The sequence below is a fragment of the Eutrigla gurnardus genome (genome assembly GCF_963514095.1).
Source record: "Eutrigla gurnardus genome assembly, chromosome: 22".
Classification (NCBI taxonomy): Eukaryota; Metazoa; Chordata; class Actinopteri; order Perciformes; family Triglidae; genus Eutrigla; species Eutrigla gurnardus.
This window is the reverse complement of record NC_139933.1, coordinates 17816322-17836261: the sequence shown is the minus strand read 5'-3', so window position 1 is coordinate 17836261 and position 19940 is coordinate 17816322. Positions and strand designations below refer to the sequence as shown.

The 19940-nt window shown below is 40.8% G+C and overlaps 4 protein-coding genes across 4 annotated transcripts; 1 reads left to right on the top strand and 3 right to left on the bottom strand.

Annotated features, from left to right (window-relative positions):
* Positions 1-239: 239 nt before the first annotated feature.
* On the bottom strand, positions 240-1025 carry gngt2b (guanine nucleotide binding protein (G protein), gamma transducing activity polypeptide 2b). The gene is made up of 3 exons (XM_084040279.1): positions 882-1025; positions 702-786; positions 240-562 (listed from the first exon to the last, which is right to left on the bottom strand). The coding sequence occupies exons 2-3, from the start codon at positions 783-785 to the stop codon at positions 434-436; spliced, it is 213 nt and encodes a 70-aa protein (XP_083896405.1). The 5' UTR covers position 786; positions 882-1025; the 3' UTR covers positions 240-433.
* A 2724-nt stretch (positions 1026-3749) lies between these two features.
* tmem101 (transmembrane protein 101) lies at positions 3750-7094 on the top strand. Its single transcript, XM_084040702.1, has 4 exons — positions 3750-3906; positions 5010-5190; positions 5369-5515; positions 6247-7094. Exons 1-4 carry the CDS (start codon positions 3776-3778, stop codon positions 6553-6555), a joined length of 768 nt encoding a protein of 255 aa, XP_083896828.1. The 5' UTR covers positions 3750-3775; the 3' UTR covers positions 6556-7094.
* A 954-nt stretch (positions 7095-8048) lies between these two features.
* Positions 8049-11844, bottom strand: LOC311008559 (uncharacterized protein; the record flags this gene model as incomplete). The annotated part of the gene is made up of 2 exons (XM_084002261.1): positions 11507-11844; positions 8049-8822 (listed from the first exon to the last, which is right to left on the bottom strand). The coding sequence occupies exons 1-2, from the start codon at positions 11789-11791 to the stop codon at positions 8049-8051; spliced, it is 1059 nt and encodes a 352-aa protein (XP_083858387.1). The 5' UTR covers positions 11792-11844.
* A 953-nt stretch (positions 11845-12797) lies between these two features.
* lsm12b (LSM12 homolog b) lies at positions 12798-19940 on the bottom strand. Its single transcript, XM_084039543.1, has 5 exons — positions 19736-19940; positions 17689-17822; positions 16016-16125; positions 14538-14664; positions 12798-13419 (listed from the first exon to the last, which is right to left on the bottom strand). Exons 1-5 carry the CDS (start codon positions 19860-19862, stop codon positions 13327-13329), a joined length of 591 nt encoding a protein of 196 aa, XP_083895669.1. The 5' UTR covers positions 19863-19940; the 3' UTR covers positions 12798-13326.

Below are 19940 nucleotides of genomic sequence, written 5' to 3'. Positions count from 1 at the left end.
CCGCGGCAGAAAAATCCTATTAGGAATTAGAGCGAAGCAGCCGAGTTCTTTTTACAGCTGAGTGTCATGTTGACTTCTGCTGCCTCACACAACAGTCAACATCACTGACGTGACATATGGGATGAAAGTGCAATAGGAGTGCAATAAAAAAAAGAAAGTGAGAATGCCACTACATATCCTTAAAAAGAACAGCCAAGTCAGGTCAAAGCTTTTTTTTTTTTTTTTACAGCTATTTGCTTTTAATTACAAATTGACAAACAACCTCATATCAACAGGTACGTACAGTAATCTGGTGATGGAAAAGCGTCTCTCTCTCCAGGGAGCAATACCATACAGATCATACTTTTTCTATCCACAACAATTCTACAGGGATGTGACAGCAACGTAACCGGTCGGCATAAAAAACAGAGACTATCCCCCGCAGGTCTGTGTGCTATGTCACCACGCAGCCTCCCTTGTCTCCCTTGTAAGGGTTCTTGTCGTCCGACACGCCCTTGATCAGAGGATCGTTTGGTACCAGCTCCTCCACAAAGGAGACGGTGGTGGCACAGTTTGCTGCCAACTGTTGTTGAAAGGAAAGATGGAAACAAACGTGAGCTTAACAGAGCAGATTGTCTTCATTCTGCATTGTTTTTAATACAAAAGGACCTTTTGGAAGCTAAAATGAATTAAAAGTCAATCAAGTGAGAGAAAAGACTTACTGGTGTTCTGGCTGTGCTAACTTCCTTCTTCAACTGGTCCAGCTCCATTTTCAGGATTTCCTTATCTGACATATCCCGAGCCATCCTGAATGGAAGAGGAGTTTCAGGTCAAAATGTTCAAATGTCACAGCGAATGCCTGAAGGTGTACTCTGTAGTTACTCTCTGTAAGTCCTCTTTACCTGCTGAATGGTGGGATCCACAAACAATCAGAGAAATGTGTTTACTCCCGAGAGCTCATCGACTGTACGCCTGCCTGTAGTCCGGTCGCTTCTTCACACTGACTGATCCCCGCTGTCCCACTGCTCTTCATCACAGCTGATCCCTGCTGCTGGCTTTTGGGAGAGGTCGGCAACAGGATTGGCCCTGATGTCACCAATCCCCCCTGATGGGATTAAACAATCAGGAGCCATAACCTCCGAACAGGAAGGAGCGAGGGTATAAGGCACGCCGGAAGAGGAAAATGATGGAACATCACATCATTGACTGTCAATCAAACCTCAGATGTCATCCAAACTTGCTTGGCTTCATCTTTGCACCATGTATCTGGAATGAATTGCCATGAAGCATGAACACCCTGATACCAATATTATTATGATTTCACAGTTATTATCTTATCGTTATTTATTATTGGGACATATAACATGGGACTAACCTGATTAAATGTAATTAAATACATATTTCACTTACTTTGAGGTTTGTTATAGATGTTAATATAAATGTTTTTTTTCTGAATTTCCTGGTTTTCTATTGTTTCTTTTTTCTTTTTCTTTTTTTTAATACCTGTGATCACCAAACATTCTTACCGAAAATGTGATCATATAAACGACCGTTCTGTTTTTCTCCCTGTATGTGCTTAACTGGACTTGATGATTCTGCTTTTAATTATAGAATAATAATATAAAACATTGAACTAACTTGCTCCATATTATTAATCATCTCCAGTCAATCCTCGTGTACTGTAAACTATTTAAAAATTAATGAAACATCAGGAGTTGGGTGAGAACTAAAAGCTAATGGACTATATGGCTATATGTGGTGTGTGTGAGCTTATGTATTTGTGCTGCACATTAAACATTGTGTTCTCTCACTTCTATAGGCTTTGCTAATGTTGCTCATTGCTGCTTTTATCACGTGTCCAGCCATTTGAGGTAAACTTTGTGGTATTCGTTATAATAAGCTTGATCTAAAACAGTGGTAAACTTGCTTATTACTTATTTTTCACTGATACTTTCAATGTTATGTCGGCAAATAAACCGTACAATAAACTTGATGACAGGAGTTGGGTTCATTGTGTGTTAACACATCATGAGTTCAGGGCCTCAGGGCCAAGTTTCACCACTGATACGATTATATACTTTAATCTCACAGTCTATCCAAATAGATGCTCTAATTCTTGTGACATCATTCTAATAAACAAATGGTAGACACATGGATTTTTTGTGAATAAGTAGATATGTATGCTTGCTTTGTGATATTGTTATTTGTTCTTTTAACACTGAGCTCAGGCTGGTTTACATTTCTTGTGATTGTTTGCGTTTGGTGGCTCGAGTTCAAATCTACTGGTCTTTCTAAGACTTTTAAGTACCCATACAAGTTAATTGAAGTCTCTTTCTATTATCAGCATGTGTTGGCCCCGCCCACTGTTACCAGGCATAGGCTCTAGCATCCATGACCCTACTCAGGATAAAAGGAGGCTTGCTGGTGGAAAACAGGTCGACGGCATCAACTAGTTTCACAGTGGGAACAGAAACTCACAGATCCAGCCAAAGTGAAGATTTGTGTTGAAGGTTTTAGACGAATGTTCCTTGTAATACTAGTCCCTGACTCTGCTACTCACCTCCAACTGACATTTCCTCAGCGACATGACAAGCTATACTGATCCTTAACCTTCAGCAGGAATCACACTAAGCCATTTTCAGGATCTGGGTTAGTCTCTCATCTTCTAAAGATTAACCCGACACGTCACTTTGGATCAACTGTGGAGATCCTCCTGATCACCTGATGAACCCCCCCCCCCCCCCCCCTTCCCCATTTGTCTGTCCTATTTCAGTTCCACAGTTTGAATCACTGTGATGTCAAAGTAGCTGCAAAGGGGATGTTTCAGTGACACTGATGAGTGTTCTGGCTTCTTTTAATTTTTGTTAAGAGAGTTTGAGGAGTTAACATTGGAGCTGAAATAATTCATTAGTGGAGGAAATAAAAGGCAAACATTCTCTGCTTCCAACCCTTAACTGTTAGTACTTCATCTCAGGTTTATAGTATTGTAAATTGAATATCTTTGGGTTTTGTCGCTGTTCATTTGACAAAACAAGATTTCCCCTTGGGCTCTAGGAGCTTGTTACAACATTAGTGCTGAAAATATTTTCTTATATGTCTATTAACATTAATATTCCCTATTTTATTGCTTTTCTTTTCTTGTGTCTTTATGGTATCCTGTTTTATGTTTTTACTAACATTCATTTTTGATTTTATAAAGGATAACTTTGTAACATCAGATCAGGGTTTATCAGAATAATTATTACAGAAAACAAATGGGTATTGAAATATTTCTTTAGATTGGTTCACAGATTTATGCTTCTTTATTTTCATATAGTCTTAATGATTAATAATCAACAGATTTATACAATTAGAAAATAATCCTTAGTTGCATACACTTTTTATATCTATTATATTTTTAGAAATATATATTGTGTGGTTATTGCTGATTTAGCAGAATAGAGCGGTTTCAGATTTACTTTATTGCCTTCTACAAAAAGGTAAGACACTCTTAGACACTGTGATGATCTACTTTCTCCGGTGGATGCCGCTGTCGAACTTTTTTCAGTTTTTTCCTGCTCCAACTTGTCAATGAACGAGTCTGTCCCGCCTACTTGGTTCAACCAGCCAATAGGAGGGCGTCTTTACACTACTTCAGAAACTATTTTCAAAATAAGAGCGCTAGCGTTAGAATTCATGTTAGGTTCTATATAAGTAGATAGACACGTACTTTTATTTCGACACTTGCATGTATTTTGGTCGGAAGTCCTTAGACTAACTGCATTGTCGTTGGCGGAAGGCGAGTACATTAGCAACCATGGCAGCCCCCAGTAGGAAGCAGACTTTAAGGTTTCTCAGCCAGCTAGGAGCGTTTATTTTGACCCGGTTCGGGTTTTGGAACTGCTTCAGCATGTTGATGCTGTTTGCTGAACGAGCGGACTCAAAAAGGTAATAATGAGACTGAGCACTGAAAACTAGCTAACGTTAGCTAACGAGCTAGCTGGCTAACGGCAATGTAACCCAGCGTACAAAAACAGCCTTCATTGACGAGATAATGTTACACGCGGTATATAGTTTGGCAGATACAGTTCATTACAGGACAGTTTGCCTTCTAGTTTACCTTTTCCTATCTTTTCTATTGAATGTGTAACTTAAACCAGCAAGCAAGCTAACGTAACGGCTGTGTTTCAGCAACTAAACACAAGCTCAGAGTTGCAGTAGAGTTGTTTAAATTAAAGTCATATGTTGTATTTTGCCTGGTCTGTAATTTTCAGACGGGCAGGGGGAAAGGCTGTCATTTTTTTCTGGTAATAACGTTAATGGCTTTAATCTCTTCTGTATTCTGGGCGTGTATTGTTTGAGTCTGTGGTGAGTTGGTCTTTACTTTCAGGCAACCACACCCCTCTGAATTCCCCTGTAATTATAGCAACTTAAAGGAAAATGTCTACACATGTCTGAAAATATTACAATCTTTTAAAGCAAAAACGATTTATACTTGAACACCATCAAACACAGGAGCCTGCGTTTTGGGTATCTGTTGCTGTTTTATTAGAACACTTTAGACTTTAGAAATTATTTTAGGTTGGCTAAAAAAAACAAATTATTAGTCTAATCACATACCATCTATCTGGTGCAGGTGCTTCATAATGTATTTAAATTTCTTAACTCTAATTTGTGATTTCTCTCTGTAATGAAGAAGACATTTCTTGTGATTCTATAGTGAGGTAGAAAAGAATAATTTGTGCTACATTTATACCTTTTGTTAAAATGGTAAAAACGTTGTTTGGCCTCAAAATGACAATTCTATTGTTATTACATGAGTAATCACAACAACAGTTCATAGATGAATCGGTTTCAAACACTACAGTAACTATAGACACATTTATTTTCAATAGCTGCTGAAGCACATCAATGCAAAATGTACAGCTCATGGTGTGGCTACCACTCTTGAATACACAATAATACACACGTACAATAAATTATGAAACAAACAATAGATTATAATAGCCTCAGTTTTGATTAATCCTCTTTTTATTTATTGTGATCTCCAGAAAGCCAGACATCCATGTGCCATACCTGTATGTGGACATGGGTGTGGCAGTGCTCTGTGCCAGCTTCATGTCGTTTGGGGTGAAGAGGAGGTGGTTTGCGATGGCCGCTGCCATACAACTGGCTGTCAGCACTTACGCCTCGTATGTTGGAGAACAGGTGTACTACGGAGAATGGCTTAAGGTGAGTCCCCTTCTGTGGTTTTAGTTGGTTAGTTACCTGTGTCCTCCTGATAGAAATATAGGGTTCAGCTGTGTGTAAAACCCTATAATAGTGTAAGGTGAAACTGTTTTTATTGAGACTGACGTTGTAGCTGAAACTTGTGTTGGATTATTACAGCCTGACCATTGTTGCCCTGCAGGTTCGGATGTATTCTAGAGCGCTGGCCATCATTGGAGGCTTTCTGGTTCTGGCCAGCGGGGCGGGAGAGGTGTACAGACAGAAACCTCGCAGCAGATCCCTTCAGTCTACTGGGCAAGTTTTCCTGGGAGTCTACCTCATCTGCATGGTAAGGTCCACGTCCGTTGTATTCATGTTTTTATTATTTGTATGTTGAAAGACTCTTTGGGAAATTCTGACACAAAAAAAAAGAGTTTCACACAGTTGTCTGAACTAGAACACGGGTTATATTTATTTACTGAAGTAATTATCTTGTCAAAAGTGCATTTTGTTTAGAAAACATACCAGAGATCTTACGACAATGCTAAGATCCAGATTTGCTCCGAAAAAGATGAATTGATTAATCGATTGATTTAATTTGCAGTTTTATAGTTCCAGCTAATTTAATGTTTAATGTTTAAAAAAAAATCTGCATTTTTCTGTTTTTCTGTAATCATTTGGTCAGAAAAAACACAACATTTAGAGAAGTCACAATGGGTTTTAGGACACTGAGCCTCATTTCTCATTATCTGACATTTTGTAGGTTAAATTCTTAATCGAGAAAGTACTGGTAGATAAATTGATAATGATTATTAGTTGTAGGCATTGTTTAACAAGCCAATTTAAAGGCATTTTACTTTGGACTCTGACCAACATTATTTTGTATCATTACAACATGAAAAAGACCTACTTAAGATCATTATGTACAAGCCAGACCATTGTCATTAATATGAATAAGAATAAGGCTTGAAGCACTTTATTTCTGCATGTCAATTGAACGAACCAATAATATGGTTTTCATAAAACAGACTACAAACCAAAACCTTTTCAGTTTTATGCAGTACCACTTCCCCCCACCAGGTGTACTCCCTCCAGCACAGCAAAGAGGACCAGCAGGCCTATCTGAACCACATCTTGGGAGGAGAGATCACTCTGATGCTGATTGAGGTGCTCTTCGGGGTGCTGGCTCTGGCCTTCCTCTCCGGCTACTACATCCGCCTGGCCGCACAGATCCTGGCCACCATCCTGCCTCTGGTGATCCTGTTCATCGATGGCAATCTGGGCTACTGGCACCACACTCGCAAGGTGGAGTTCTGGAACCAGCTGAAGCTTATCGGACACAACGTGGGCATCTTCGGAGCTGTGCTGATCCTGGCTACTGACGGCTGAACTCTCACAGACAAACATTACAGACACAGGCGTCTGCACAGGATGAGATTGTCGGCCTTCACGCCACAGCCCGACTTTGTGCTCAAAGCTGGCGTCGCTCAGCGATCTCTCAGGATTCAAACACTCCAAGCTGAGACTGTTGGATGTAAGCGCCATTGATTGTCTTTGACCACCAGTCGGTGTCTTTGCTTTTGCAAGAAGAAGAAGAAGAAGAAAAAACACAAGCTTCCTTTTTTCGCAATTTAATAATTTATTAAGATTCATGTTTGCAATTTTGTCTGTTATGTTCTGAAACATGACACTAATGTGGAGTTTTGGTACAGTATCTGGAATCTGTTCCAAAAAGCAGTCTTAAGCGCCGTAATGTTTTACAGTATATGGTTTAAATATTTTGCAAATAAAGGGAAACTTAAAATTTTAATTGTGGCAATTTGTGCTACATTCCATTTGCTAATAAACTCCATTAATGTGTATTTCCATAAATTTGATAGAACCTATTACAGCTTGTCAAGCTATGCAAGGACATTTACCACCAAACGTCACGAATGTAACCAAAAATAAATTGACTTTCCAGATCCCTGTGCTATTATTGAGTGGGGAGAAAGCATTAGCAAGTGGCCCAGTATTTATTGACCAGATATATGCATGTTTTTTGTTGTTTTTAATTTTTTTTGTAGTAAAACTGCTTAAAAAAACTGAAATCCAATCACGTTATCTTTGGTCATGTACACGTCAAATTCCATGACAAATACGGACGTTTGAATTCATTGAGTTTTAAGATAAGCTGTCGAAACACAAGCATATATGATCGGGCCAATGGTTGTGAACACATTTAATAGCTTGCAGCACGTGTTTAGGTTTAACGAGTGAATGCATTAACTGGTGACTCTCAGCCAACGACGTCCACGGCTGCTCGTAGTGATGGAGCTGTTGAAAACTCAAACAAGACGTGTATATGTCCTCGTAATCATCTGTGTTATCTCATTTGCATTACCACGCACTGAAAGTCATGTTAAAACGAAACAGTTGCGAGAGTTCTGCAGGACTTTAGTCTGCTGTTAGAATATCAAGTCTGACCATGGGATCTGCAACAAGCATGTCAACAACACTTTGATGCTGCCTTAAAGGTAGATGAGAGAGATGGAAGCAGCACTCAGAGGACACAGAGGTTTGGTGGGAGTCTTTTTATTCCTCACAAAAGCCAAACGCCAATTCTTTTTGGTTCATACATCTGGTCACTGGACTCGATTGTGCATTCAATGAGCACGTGCCATGATGGTTGTTTGTTAAAGGGGACTCCTGCATGACATCACCACTCAGAAGGTCACCAGCGTTTCATCTGTAAAGTTCAAAGTTTATTGGTCAAATACTTTGAGTTATACAAGTACTTACAAGTGCATGTAATGATATTATTCTTCACCTTCAATTCCCTTTTGTCCATAACATAAACATAAACCAATCAATATTATAGCCTCTGAATATATTACTGCTCATCATCTTTCTTCTTCCTCCGACTCTGCATCACTTGCAGTTTGTTGGTGGTTCTTGCGGTTGTGCTCTGCTTTAAGCAGGGTACCGATCACGGCCAGCATCACGGTGATGACGATGACGAGCACCGACGCCGTCTCAGCGATGCACAGCCGGCCGTTCATCGACGCCAGGAAGTTGCCGGCTTGCTGAGCGGGAGCACGGCAGACGATGTCCTTGTAGTCGACGACGTGTAGATGCTGAACGTGACGGATCTTGCTGAAGACGCGCTGCAGCTCGCAGTCACAGATCCAGCGGTTGGAGGACAACTGAAGGTGGGTGGTGGTGGTCTGGAGCTTCACGAAGGTCTTGAACCTGATGCGCTCCAGCTGGTTTTCCTTGAGATCCAGCAGAATCAGACTCCGCAAAGGAGCCAGGGCTTCTGTCTGGATGAGTGAGATGTTGTTGCGGCTGAGCAGCAACACCTGGAGGCGTTGCTGCCGGCTCAGCAGGCCGTCTTCAAGCACGCTCAGTCGGTTTCCTTCCAGGTCCAGGAGACTGAGACTGGACAGGCGGCTGAAAGTACCCACGTCCATCTCCTGGATGCAGTTGTAACTCAGGTCCAGTTTCCTCAGGTTTCCAAATCCACCCAGTGAATGGGAGTCCAGGTGGTGCAGCAGGTTGTGGTCCAGCTGGAGCTCCTGGAGGGAGGGCAGACTCTGAGAGAAGGCCTGAGGGAGCCGACGCAGCCGGTTAAAACTCATGTCCAGCCTCTCCAGAAACCGCAGCGACGACAGGGACTGAAACCCAGAAATACACAGAAACATGCAAAACCGTGGTGGAAAATAACTACGGGAATTATTCAAGTACAATTTCAAGGTAGTATGAGGACATGGGGATTACTATTATGCTTCTTTATGTTAATTTGAAAGGCACATATTGTACTTTTTATTACACAGTAGCCTAAAGCTAACAGTTTATTGAAATTTTCATTATTTGGTCATTCATCAAGCAAAAGTGACAAACGTTTGCTAATTTTCAGTTGCTTCTCAACTGTAGCGATTTGCTGGTTTTCTGGGTTTTATATGATCGTAAACTAAAACTCTTTGGTTTTGGACTTTTGATCAGACACAGCCATCGCTTTAGTCTCTGAGAATTATTATTTTTTTAATTATAAAAACTACTTTCTAACATTTTGTATCATTTAACGTATAGTCAGTGAAAAAATATTATTCTATTAGTTTATAGAGATTTCACATACCGGTACATCGATTAACTTGGGGGGGTTAGTGGGTCATGCTATGCAGAGTCGAGCTGAAGTCTGAACAGGTGAGTCTTGAGTGTTTTTCGGAAGATGGCAGTGACTCTGCTGTCCTGACGTTGGTCGGGAGTTCGTTCCACCACTGAGGACCAGAACAGAGAAGAGTCTGGACTTTGCTGAGCGACATTTGTTTGATGGTGGTAGGCTACATGTGGTTTGACCAGTGTTTGAAGGTAGATGGGTGCTGTTCCGGTGCCGAACTTACTCACACCTTGAATATAATAATCTATATAATAATAATCTAGTTTTTAAGCACCACATATCTGGAACAAGCTTCCAGAAAGCTGCAGGTCTGCTGCAAATCTCAGCTCTTTCAAATCAGGACTGAAGACTTTTCTGTTTGCCGCTGCCTTTCAGTAAACAATACTATCTATGAACTTCTTATACTGCACTGTAATTTCTATTCCTTGGTATTATGTTTTTATTTATTTGTAAAAAATGTATTGGCTTGTTTTTCTCTCCAATGCTTTTAATGTTTTATGTAAAGCACTTTGAATTGCCCTGTTGTTGAAAGGTGCTATACAAATAAAATGTCCTTGCCTATAATATAGATAACCAGCAGATAAGTGCTCTCTCTCAATTTTTAGATTCAATTCAATTCAAAGGGCTTTATTGGCATGAAAGTTTCGGTAAAACAATGTTGCCAAAGCTTCAAAATACTTATCATATGTCCAAATATTGGACACAATAAACAGTAATACATATTAACACTGACTTATATGAATTATACAAACAGTAGATATTATGTAATATATCTCTTATATTTTTTACATTCATACATACACACACACACACACACACACACACACACACACTGGTGGTACTGTGATAGGATGCCACCTGTGCAACAAGTCCAGTCGTGGAATGTCCTCACTCCTAAATATTCCACAGTCAACTGTCAGTGGGATTAGAAGTGGAAGTGATTGGGAACGACAGCAACTCAACAAGAAGTGGTAGACCACATAAAATGACGGAGCGGGGTCAGCGGATGCTGAGGCACATAGAGCACAGAGGTCACCAACTTTCTACAGTCAATCACAGACCTCCAAACTTCAAGTGGCCTTCAGATTAGATCAAGAACAGCATAGAGAGCTTCATGGAATGGGTTTCCATGGCGATCAGCTGCATCCAAGCCATACATCAGCAAGTGCAATGGAAAGCGTTGGATGCAGTGGTGTAAAGCACGCCACCACTGGACTCTAGAGCAGTGGAGACGTTCTCTGGAGGGACCAATCAGGCTTCTCCATCTGGCAGTCTGATGGAGGAGTCTGGGTTTGGCGGTTGCCAGGACAACGGTACTTGTCTGACTGCATTGTGCCATGTGTAAAGTTTGGTGGAGGGGGATTATGGTGTGGGTTGTTTTTCAGAAGTTGGGCTTGGCCCCTTAGTTCCAGTGAAAGGAACTCTGAATGCTTCAGCATACCAAGAGATGTTGGACAATTCCATGCTCCCAACTTTGTGGAACAGTTTGGGGATGGTCCCTCCCTGTTCCAACATGACAAGCAAGGTCATAAAGACATGGAGGAGAGAGTTTGGTGTGGATGAACTTGACTGGCCTGCACAGAGTCCTGACCTCAACCCGATAGAACACCTTTGGGATGAATTAGAGTGGAGACTGAGAGCCAGGCCTTCCCTCCAACATCAGTGTGACCTCACAAATACACTTCTGGAAGAATGGTCAAAAAGTCCCATAAACACCCTCCTAAACCTTGTGGAAAGCCTTCCAGAAGAGTTGAGGCTGTTATAGCTGCAAAGGGTGGACCGACGTCATGTTAAACCCTATGGATTAAGAATGGGATGTCACTTATTAATTATATACAAGTCAAGGCAGGTGAGCCATTATTTTTGGCAACAGTGTATATCTCCCTCCCCCAGGAGTAATTTTAATTTTGACGTCATTCAACTCTTTGAAATCTGAGATTTGAGAGTTTAACTTTTTAAAATTAATGTTCCTTTTTACTTTTAACATTTTAGGAGAATGTCTCTCTCCCTCTCTCTCTCTCTCTGCAATAGTGATGCAACACTTGCAAAGGTCATACTTTTTCTTTTGAGATTTTAGGTGAATTCAGCTCATTTTTGTTTTCTTGCATTACTTTTACTGAAGTAACTGATACAAATATGGATTCACAGAATCAAATTAAATCCAGTTGTTATTTTTGGTACCTGTGGCTGCAGAGTTCCGATGCTGTTGTTGGACATCAGGAGGATCTTCATTGACCACAGTCCCACAAAGGAGCTGTTGTGTAGCTCAGTCAGTTTGTTCCCACTCATGTCCAGCAGCCAGATGCCGTGGGGGACAGCAGGAGGGACCCGGACCAGACCACGAGACCGGCAGTCCACCAGGTTGGACGATTGGTGGCACAGGCAGCGGATGGGACACAGCTTAAAGTCCAACACTGTGTTGAGGAGAAGCGGCGGCAGCAGCAGAGGCATCACAGCGACCATCATGCAGCAACTGACTGTCTCGTGTTTGGATCAGAATCCAATCAGTCCAGCTGAAAGGCATCATTACCTTCTCTCTACCAAAATAACCTGATTTAGATGCCATTTCAATAAATTCTCTCTGAATATTCCTGATTAAAGAGGGATTATGGGCTTAAACAGATAATCACAAAACATAACCATATCTGTGGAGGAAACCTGGTCCATTTTGGATCCTTTCCTATAATAAGGATTTACATCTGCTACTCTATTTGGATCTTGAAGCCGTTTCCCCTTCCTGCAGTACTGTGGAATATCAGCTAAACATATTCCCTGCTTTGAGGAGGGAATTCATTGATCAATTACTTTCAGTAAGTACTTTTCTAAGCAAAAATGTCTCCTCAAAAATGGCAAAAAATGAAAATAAATGTAGTATCTGGGTTGTTTTGTACAGTTTTCAAAATGAAACAATACATTGTGAGGATACTGTAATTAGTATGTTAACCACTTTCTGACATATTACACACCATACCAATTAATCAAGAAAGTAATCCTGCAGACCTTAGACAATCAAGTTATCAATGATTCACTAGCATTACTACCTGAAATCTACCTGGAATTCCAACCCAAAGCAGAGACAGAAATAACTTTGAAAAGTAGAAATACATCTGCTATCAAGTGCTCGATGTTGCTAAGAGATAGTAAATGTCACCAAGCACCTTTAGACGGTGATGGAATCAGCTCAAGGTAATTAGATTGAAGCGTCCCAATCAAGCTTCCAAAACTTACTTTTTTCAAATTACTGAAAAAACTGATTATTGTCCAGAATACCTCCTCTGTTCAAAAATGTGGCAGCCGGATCGGTCTTCCAGAGAACTGTGACTGTCATGTTGAGGATTCAAGCAAACCACAAATATGCTATATAGTATTTTACTATAAATATTCCCCCCCGCTGGTTCATATATTTGCGAATGTTAAAATCATTTTTCATGAATCCTTCACAAAGCGGTTGAAAATTACAGTATTACAGTCAGAATTTTTGTTACTTTTATTTTAGAAAATGTCCTTTAAAGTGTGGCGTTTCATGTCACATTTTGTTTAAAATACAGAAAATACAGACAGTAGAACATGGAATCAGCAAAAAAGGAAACAATGACAGAAAATAAAGCTAACAAGCCTTTCTGACTGCTCTAATTTTCTCTTTTTGAAATGGAACTGAAGGCAAAGGAAGGAGGGCGGAAAAAGAAAAAGGTTTCCGGGACAGTAGGTAGGTAGGTAGGTAGGGAGGGAAGGGGGGAGGGGGGGGCAGAAGGAGACGTTAGTTAATGAAACTATGGTATTTTATGGTTTGTTTAAATTATTCTTTATAAAGTCTAATTTAAGATTTAATCTTTCCTCTTTCTTTTTTGTCTTTTTCATTTAATGGTATTTGATCTTCTGGATCCAGGGCCCTCAGCGCTCCTCCTTGCGGTCTCAGACTGAGGACAAGGAATGCAGACTTAGTCTGGCAGTGGGAACAAAACCACCCGCGTTGCCTTCCCTGGCCGACCCACGCTGCCAACTCAAGAAGATAAAGTGGAGTCCTTCTGTGTTTGCTGTGCTTGTGTACGTTGCATGGACTTCTGACTTTCCACGTCTCTAAAATGTTTCTCAACCTGCAAGAACGAAACCACAACATTTCAATAACGGACACCAACTCTGTGAAAACCCTGAAACGTTGGTCTCATGCAGCCATTTCACACAGAGAAGCAATTACATTTAAAAAATCTAGTCTCACAATAACAGTGCTATATAAAATACAAATGTGCGAGGCTAATTCCTGCAAAAATCAGCAAATAGACAGAATTGTCTTCAAACTATACATGGTGGGTTAGGCTAACGCTTTTAGGGGTGTTGCATTGACGTTAACCGTAATATCTAAAGATTTAACATTGGATATAATAATGTGTAAATAATTTATTGGCTTTTATAATCATTGTCCAGTTATGGCTACAGGCAAAAATCGTTATCTTGAATTATTAAAACAGGACCTGATCCTCTAACCTGTGTCCATCCATCCCTGGCTCTCGTTTCATTCACTTTTCAGGTATACAACATGATGCACCACTATAAATTCAGATAGATAGTGTAGGCGGTGGCAAGTAGGGCATTGAATCTTTCCCAGCTGGCAGGCAAATGGATGCCGATGTCAGGGTTAACTTAAATTTAACCTTTTGGCAGCGATTAAGTGTTTTGCAGGAGCGATGGTGCACGATGATCATTATAAAACGGAGACGGCAGCCACTGTCTATTTTAGCTACGCCTCAAAGTGGTGGAGGAAAACTTTACATGAGGATCCATTTATCAGTTAGCATGGCGGCTGGTGAGGAGGGAGAGTGAGGTGGCGACTTCCGACACCACTGATTATCAGTTGAGTGACGGACTGAGGCAATGTCATCGATTAATACCAGTGGTGAAAGTAAAGAAGTAAGAACACATCACAATTAAAAAAATAATTAAAATGTATATACTGCAAGTAAAGTCCCGTCATGGGTGGTTTATTGCATTGCATAGCATTTAATTTACTCACAAATAAATCTAATGAAGTATAAAGTAATATTTTGCTCTGAAATGTAGCGGACTAGGAAGTACTAACAAAACCGTATGCAAATAGAGTATTACTTATTAGTCCTGTGAGAACGTGCTGCTTTTATTGATCATAGAGGATTGAACACCTTTAAGCCCTGAAGTCGTGTATTGTTGGTGAAATATCGTAGACATAAAGCATACTTACTATTTTGCGTACATGACTTAAAGCGCTTCCCTCTTTGCCTTTGCAGTTCTCGACCTGGTAAGGCGGCGAGATTACAACGTCGTCCATCACAATAATGTTCTTCTCCTGCCATTTACAGTCTTTGATGCTGCAAAAGAAAAAGGCAACATCATCATCCCATCTGCTGCTGAAGAGTCAAACAATGAAACATGACGGGAAACTATTTTCATACTGGTTTCCCTACATTTATCTCTCCATTCTCTTAGATAAAGAACATTAATAACTTGGTTATGATTGGCAGAAGTCACAATGCAGTATCCACAGATATGTTTGCATAAATGAATATGGCTCAACTGCCAAGATAAGCCACCAGAATATTAGTCATGAGCAGTGTAAAGTGAAACTAGATGTAAAAATAGTCAAATTGTGCATTTATTGTGATGATTTTTGTGTGTCGGATCAATTTGCTGAATTCAATAGTGATTTCACGATTATTTCAATGTTTAGAGCAGGAACATAAAAAATACAATTTTCGAGGTTCGTTTGATGATGGTGTGACCGGTTACTGAAGCTGCGTCTGTACTAAGTAGGGAAAAGCCCACAGGTGACCAATAACAGTCTGATTTGTGGATAATCTGAGACTTTGACCAAAGTTATGCTCATTTTTTATCAGATGGCCACAGCAGATTCCAGGAGAGGATTATTCGTCATGTTTAAAAACATTCAGATCGTGAACTCATAAGCTGCTCTCCTGTGACGTTCAGCTATAAGAAAAAAACGTTCAACAGTTTACATCGAGATCATGAAATAAAACCAAAGCTGTGTTTTTATTGATGGAGAGACATTTTGCGATCGTTTAAAGCAAATTTAGTTTGAGATCTCTATAGTGCATTTCTGGCTGGAATGAGCGCTCAGCCAAAACCTGATGCTTTAATTGGGTGTCAGGTTTTCAGTTCAGCTCGTCAAATTCTGTGCGTTTCCACGTCTACATATACAGGTGCCAGCTCATTACAGCCAGCACACAATTCACCCCCAACAATGGCTTTCATTTAGTAAAACACTTATTCTGAAAGGGGGAGATATTTGGTAAAAAGTGGAGGAGAGGCAAGTACATGAGTCAAGTCGCTCAGAAAGAACAACAGATATTAGGAGCTGCATGTCAGAACAATGTGCCACTGTAGAATACTGGGGGGAAGTAGACAAGCCTTCTTATAGAAAATCCATTTTCATTCTCCCCATAGCTACTTTTTTGAGACTGACCTAACTGTGAACCCGAGTCAAGCCCGTGTTCATATTTTACAGTCGGGCTCACTAGCAGCTCTAATCACATGGTGCATCATAATCAGGGCAGGAATAAAATGCTTGTATTTGACCCTCTGGTCCTTCCGATCAGATCTCTACAAGATTCAATCTCTTATAACTGTCTGACAAACGTTATCCGATGCTTTTGATCTTGGCTGTATAACACTGAGCAGCTGCTGACCTGATCGCCTACTTACGTTTTGTGAATAGTCTGGAATAGCTGTTGGCCCTCCACAGAAACCCCAGCACTGATTGCATAGGCTTGGGACAGCTTGTCCTCCTTTTCTGTCCGTGCTCGATTGGCAAGCTGCAAAGAGTAGAGCACAACAAAAGGCATTCTCAACGTCAAACGGTGTTTGATTTGACAGCTTTGAACTTGGGAAAAGCTTTTTATTTTTAAATGCAATAATTCAATTCGACTTTATTTCAGACAGAGGGGTTCAGATCAAAAAGAGAAACATGGCACAAACGAGAATGTTACAGTTTCAACATTAGTCTTGTACACCGTTTTGGTTAATGACTTAAGGAAGTATAATCTTCGTCATGCAAGAACAAAGCGATCTCATGTGCTCAACAATACATTTATCTGTTACTGACCCTGTAGAAAACACTCTGAACATGTCACCAGTTAATCACAAGATATCATTTACACTAACAAGCATAGAGTTTAGCAATATCTGCGAACCGACACCAGTTTGAAGATGAGAGAATGTTTGCCTATAAGAACCTCTTTTTTTTGTGTTTAGGTCATCACAAGGCAGTTAACAGGAGACACTATCCATGCCTCATACCAGATTCCATTGTGGCTGGTCTTATATGGAACTTTCACTGACCCCAGCAAACTCATAAAGTCAGGAAATATTAAGTGAGTGTGTTTTATTAACAGGTAGAGTAATTACTACTGAACTAGACCAATGAAAAAAGCCAGATGACAAATTGTGTCATATTTACAAACGGAACATCGCGTGCGGAGGTGACCAATCACCAACCAGGGCAGTAGGGCTGCCATTGGCAACCATTTAGAGAAATTGGCAAACAAAGCTTGGCCTTTTTAACATTTAAAGTGTTAGTTGGTACAGGATAGAGCAAAACCTGCAGCCATAGTACAAATAGATTTAATATTTGATGCATTATTGGTATTTAGATACTGTTGTTACAGTCTCAACCAGACACTGCTGCATGTGCTTTGGTGCGTTGACTCGCATCTGCACAGACATCTGTTTCATGGTGAAGCCAATTAAGTTGTTTGACTGTGAGGTTTGAGATTCGCCATCACAAACAAATGTGCAAATTGATTCATCTGACAGAACCAGATGAACCTGAAGGAGAAATAAAAGAAAAAGGGAAATTTGTCTTTGAAGGCGAAATATCACAGAATCTTTGGAAGTGAATGAAAAAATTCAAAATACATGACACGTATTCATTATAAAATCTGACATAATTGCATCCTAATTAATTACTCAAAATATAAGGTGACTAAATATGGCAAGCATATTTTAATTTACAGGAACCAAAAGCTGAAGCCTGTTTGCCGGTCCTGCAACTTTCAAAACTTAGCAATAAGCCAGTTTGTTGGCTGAAAAACTCAGTTTTTACTTGAAAGGTTTAGAAGAATCAGCTGAAGGTCATTTGAAGAAGAGGCTCACATTCAGGCCTACAGATCATGTTGTGGACCAGCCTCTGTGGGCGACATCTTTTGGAGGATCTAGGTCATGAATTGAGTCACAGCTCGGACTCAACCTGATAATCACTGAGATATGATGCAAGAGTGCATAGAACTTTTGATTTGTCTGAAATAATTCCATCACGCTCATGATTTTTTAAAATGGATGTGCATACACCAATGGAACAAATAACAAAAAAGACTTACCTTGCTAACATTCAGTGATGCTAGTGGGGGTGGAGTCTCAGTGCGGTCATTAATAATGTCCACATCAGAAACATAGGCTAAGTTGATCAGGATGACGTCGTTGAGGTTTGGCTTACCACTGGAGGAAGCACACTCTTTGAGGGAACTAAAGTCAAGGCACAAAACTTCATGGCGGTGCATCACAAGACACAGAAAAAAAGACAAGATCAAAACCCCTCACAAAGCATGAACACAATCAGTTAGGAGCGCACAGTGGAGCTTATGATACAGAGAACACTGGCCGACTAACACTGACAGTGAGAGGTAGTGCCAGTTACCGAGGCGAAGGCAGCACTGCCACCTATAGCAATCACAGATGAATGCAGAATTGTTGGAAAAGGGCCTTTAAACTGTGTTCAGCTAATGCACACACTTACAGCAGCAAGGCTTTATGTCGTATCAATATGAATGACTCGCCCACTAAATGTACCCAATTACTGAATGACTTATTTTACAAAATGTGTGATTAATGAAATAAGCTCAGGCATGTAGCTCTTTACCTTTAAGTACACCGATTTGTAGTCAAATCCAAATCCTGAAAAACAGCTGAACGTACATATAGAGCTACGTGTAAATTGAGTAACAGGAACACAAATCTATGTCAAACACCCTGACAAACCGAGACCTTGAGGCGTCGACAGCTCTCTCCCTGTCAGTAATACAGGAACGGCGGGTCAGACGTGTCAGATTCGGATGCAGGCTTCTCCCCGATACATTAGTCTGATTTTGCAAGACATTGCATCAGTTCTTTAAAAAAAAAAATTGCCCGATTGATTGAGAGCCGGGACAGAATTTGAGCTGATATGACAGTATAATAAAATAAAATGGCTCAGTTTGGATATCAGACTAATCTTAAATTTCATTTCATTCTGACCTTTACATCAGTAGATTAAAACAAAATCCCTGTAAAGTGTGCTTCCTGGCAAACCGCCTGTCTTTGATGGATTCATTCAAAACTAATTTGACTGATGTGAATTTAGTGTATGTTGGCCGGAAGTGTCAAACAACCTCCCCGAAAAAGGCCTGTGATGCCAACTGTCAAACCTTGGCTGCCTATTTATTCCTATTCATGTAAGTGTTTTCACCCCACAGCTTGGCGTTAACTAAGCCTTTAAAAAAATGTAAATGAATGCAGGTCATGAGATGGTCCACCTAAATCATTCGCATTAAACACACTCGTTAAGATGAATGGGTGTAACGTTAGACGTGTTCACCGGCGAGCTAACGTAGGTTGTAATGAACTCGTGATGCCTAAATGCCATTGTTGAATTTAAACATAATTTGCCGGTTTAATTCACCCAATAATTATAATGTCACCACAATCGGATGAGACGTGGGGTGAAGGAAAAAAAAGCCCCAGCTGATAAGCTCGGGAATGCTAATACCGTTAATTGAGCTAGTAGCGGGCAGTGTGGGGTTGACCGACAGTTAGCATGTTAGCCGTGCTAACAGCAACTTAATTGTAGCGTGGAAGGGAAGTGTCCATTCATAAATAGTGTTTGAAAATAAACCGTTAGCCTCTCCACACGCACGCATACACATACACATACACAAAAAATGGCAGCACAAACTACGTGAGGTCAAAAAAAGTGTGTGTACGCGAGCCGGAGCGAGGGTGCGCTGGATTTCAGTTAGCTTGCTAACTAGCAACGGTTTGTGCCTGTTGAGAGCAAACAGCCATGATGCGTTAGGATCCGTTGCCAGATAGTGATCCATGTTGAGGTCTGGCAATACAATGAGTGGATTGGCAACACATGCTCTTCCTAGCGGATAACGTGAAGCCGCAGAGTGGCCCGGCAACCCCTAAGGTCTCTTCCAATGGATACGTTATGGATGGGCGACTACCATCCCGATGGAATTATTTAAAACGGACAAAGATATGTAGCTCGGCCACCACCAATTACGCCTGCGCGGATCACTATTTGACATATTTTTCGGTTACCCTACAGGCCCTTGCAGCCAGGCAGGCCAGCAAGCCGCCCGCGACTCGAAACAAACAAAAGGATACTCAGAGTCAACATCTTGGACTGGTAGTCGAACGCGACCACTTCTCCTTGCAGACGTTGGCCCAAGCAGGTGAGGCAAGAGACATGGCTCCCGACGCTGAAATACTCCCCCGGTCCAGGAGCCGCCATCTTCTCCGCCAGGAAACCGGAGCGCCTGCCTTACGTAAAACGACGCGATGTCGTATAGACAGACGACAAACCTGGGCG

Excerpts from the sequence above, each read along its gene's own strand:
- tmem101 (XM_084040702.1), top strand. The coding sequence starts at position 3,776 with ATGGCAGCCCCCAGTAGGAAGCAGACTTTAAGGTTTCTCAGCCAGCTA. Across the intron at positions 3,907-5,009 it reads GAACGAGCGGACTCAAAAAG|AAAGCCAGACATCCATGTGC; the intron begins GTAATAATGAGA and ends TGTGATCTCCAG. Across the intron at positions 5,191-5,368 it reads ACTACGGAGAATGGCTTAAG|GTTCGGATGTATTCTAGAGC; the intron begins GTGAGTCCCCTT and ends GTTGCCCTGCAG.
- lsm12b (XM_084039543.1), bottom strand. The coding sequence starts at position 19,862 with ATGGCGGCTCCTGGACCGGGGGAGTATTTCAGCGTCGGGAGCCATGTC. Across the intron at positions 17,823-19,735 it reads GTCCAAGATGTTGACTCTGA|AGTGTGCTTCCTCCAGTGGT; the intron begins GTATCCTTTTGT and ends GTTCCCTCAAAG. Across the intron at positions 14,665-16,015 it reads TTCCAGACTATTCACAAAAC|CATCAAAGACTGTAAATGGC; the intron begins GTAAGTAGGCGA and ends TTTCTTTTGCAG.
- gngt2b (XM_084040279.1), bottom strand. The coding sequence starts at position 785 with ATGGCTCGGGATATGTCAGATAAGGAAATCCTGAAAATGGAGCTGGAC. Across the intron at positions 563-701 it reads TTAGCACAGCCAGAACACCA|TTGGCAGCAAACTGTGCCAC; the intron begins GTAAGTCTTTTC and ends TTTCAACAACAG.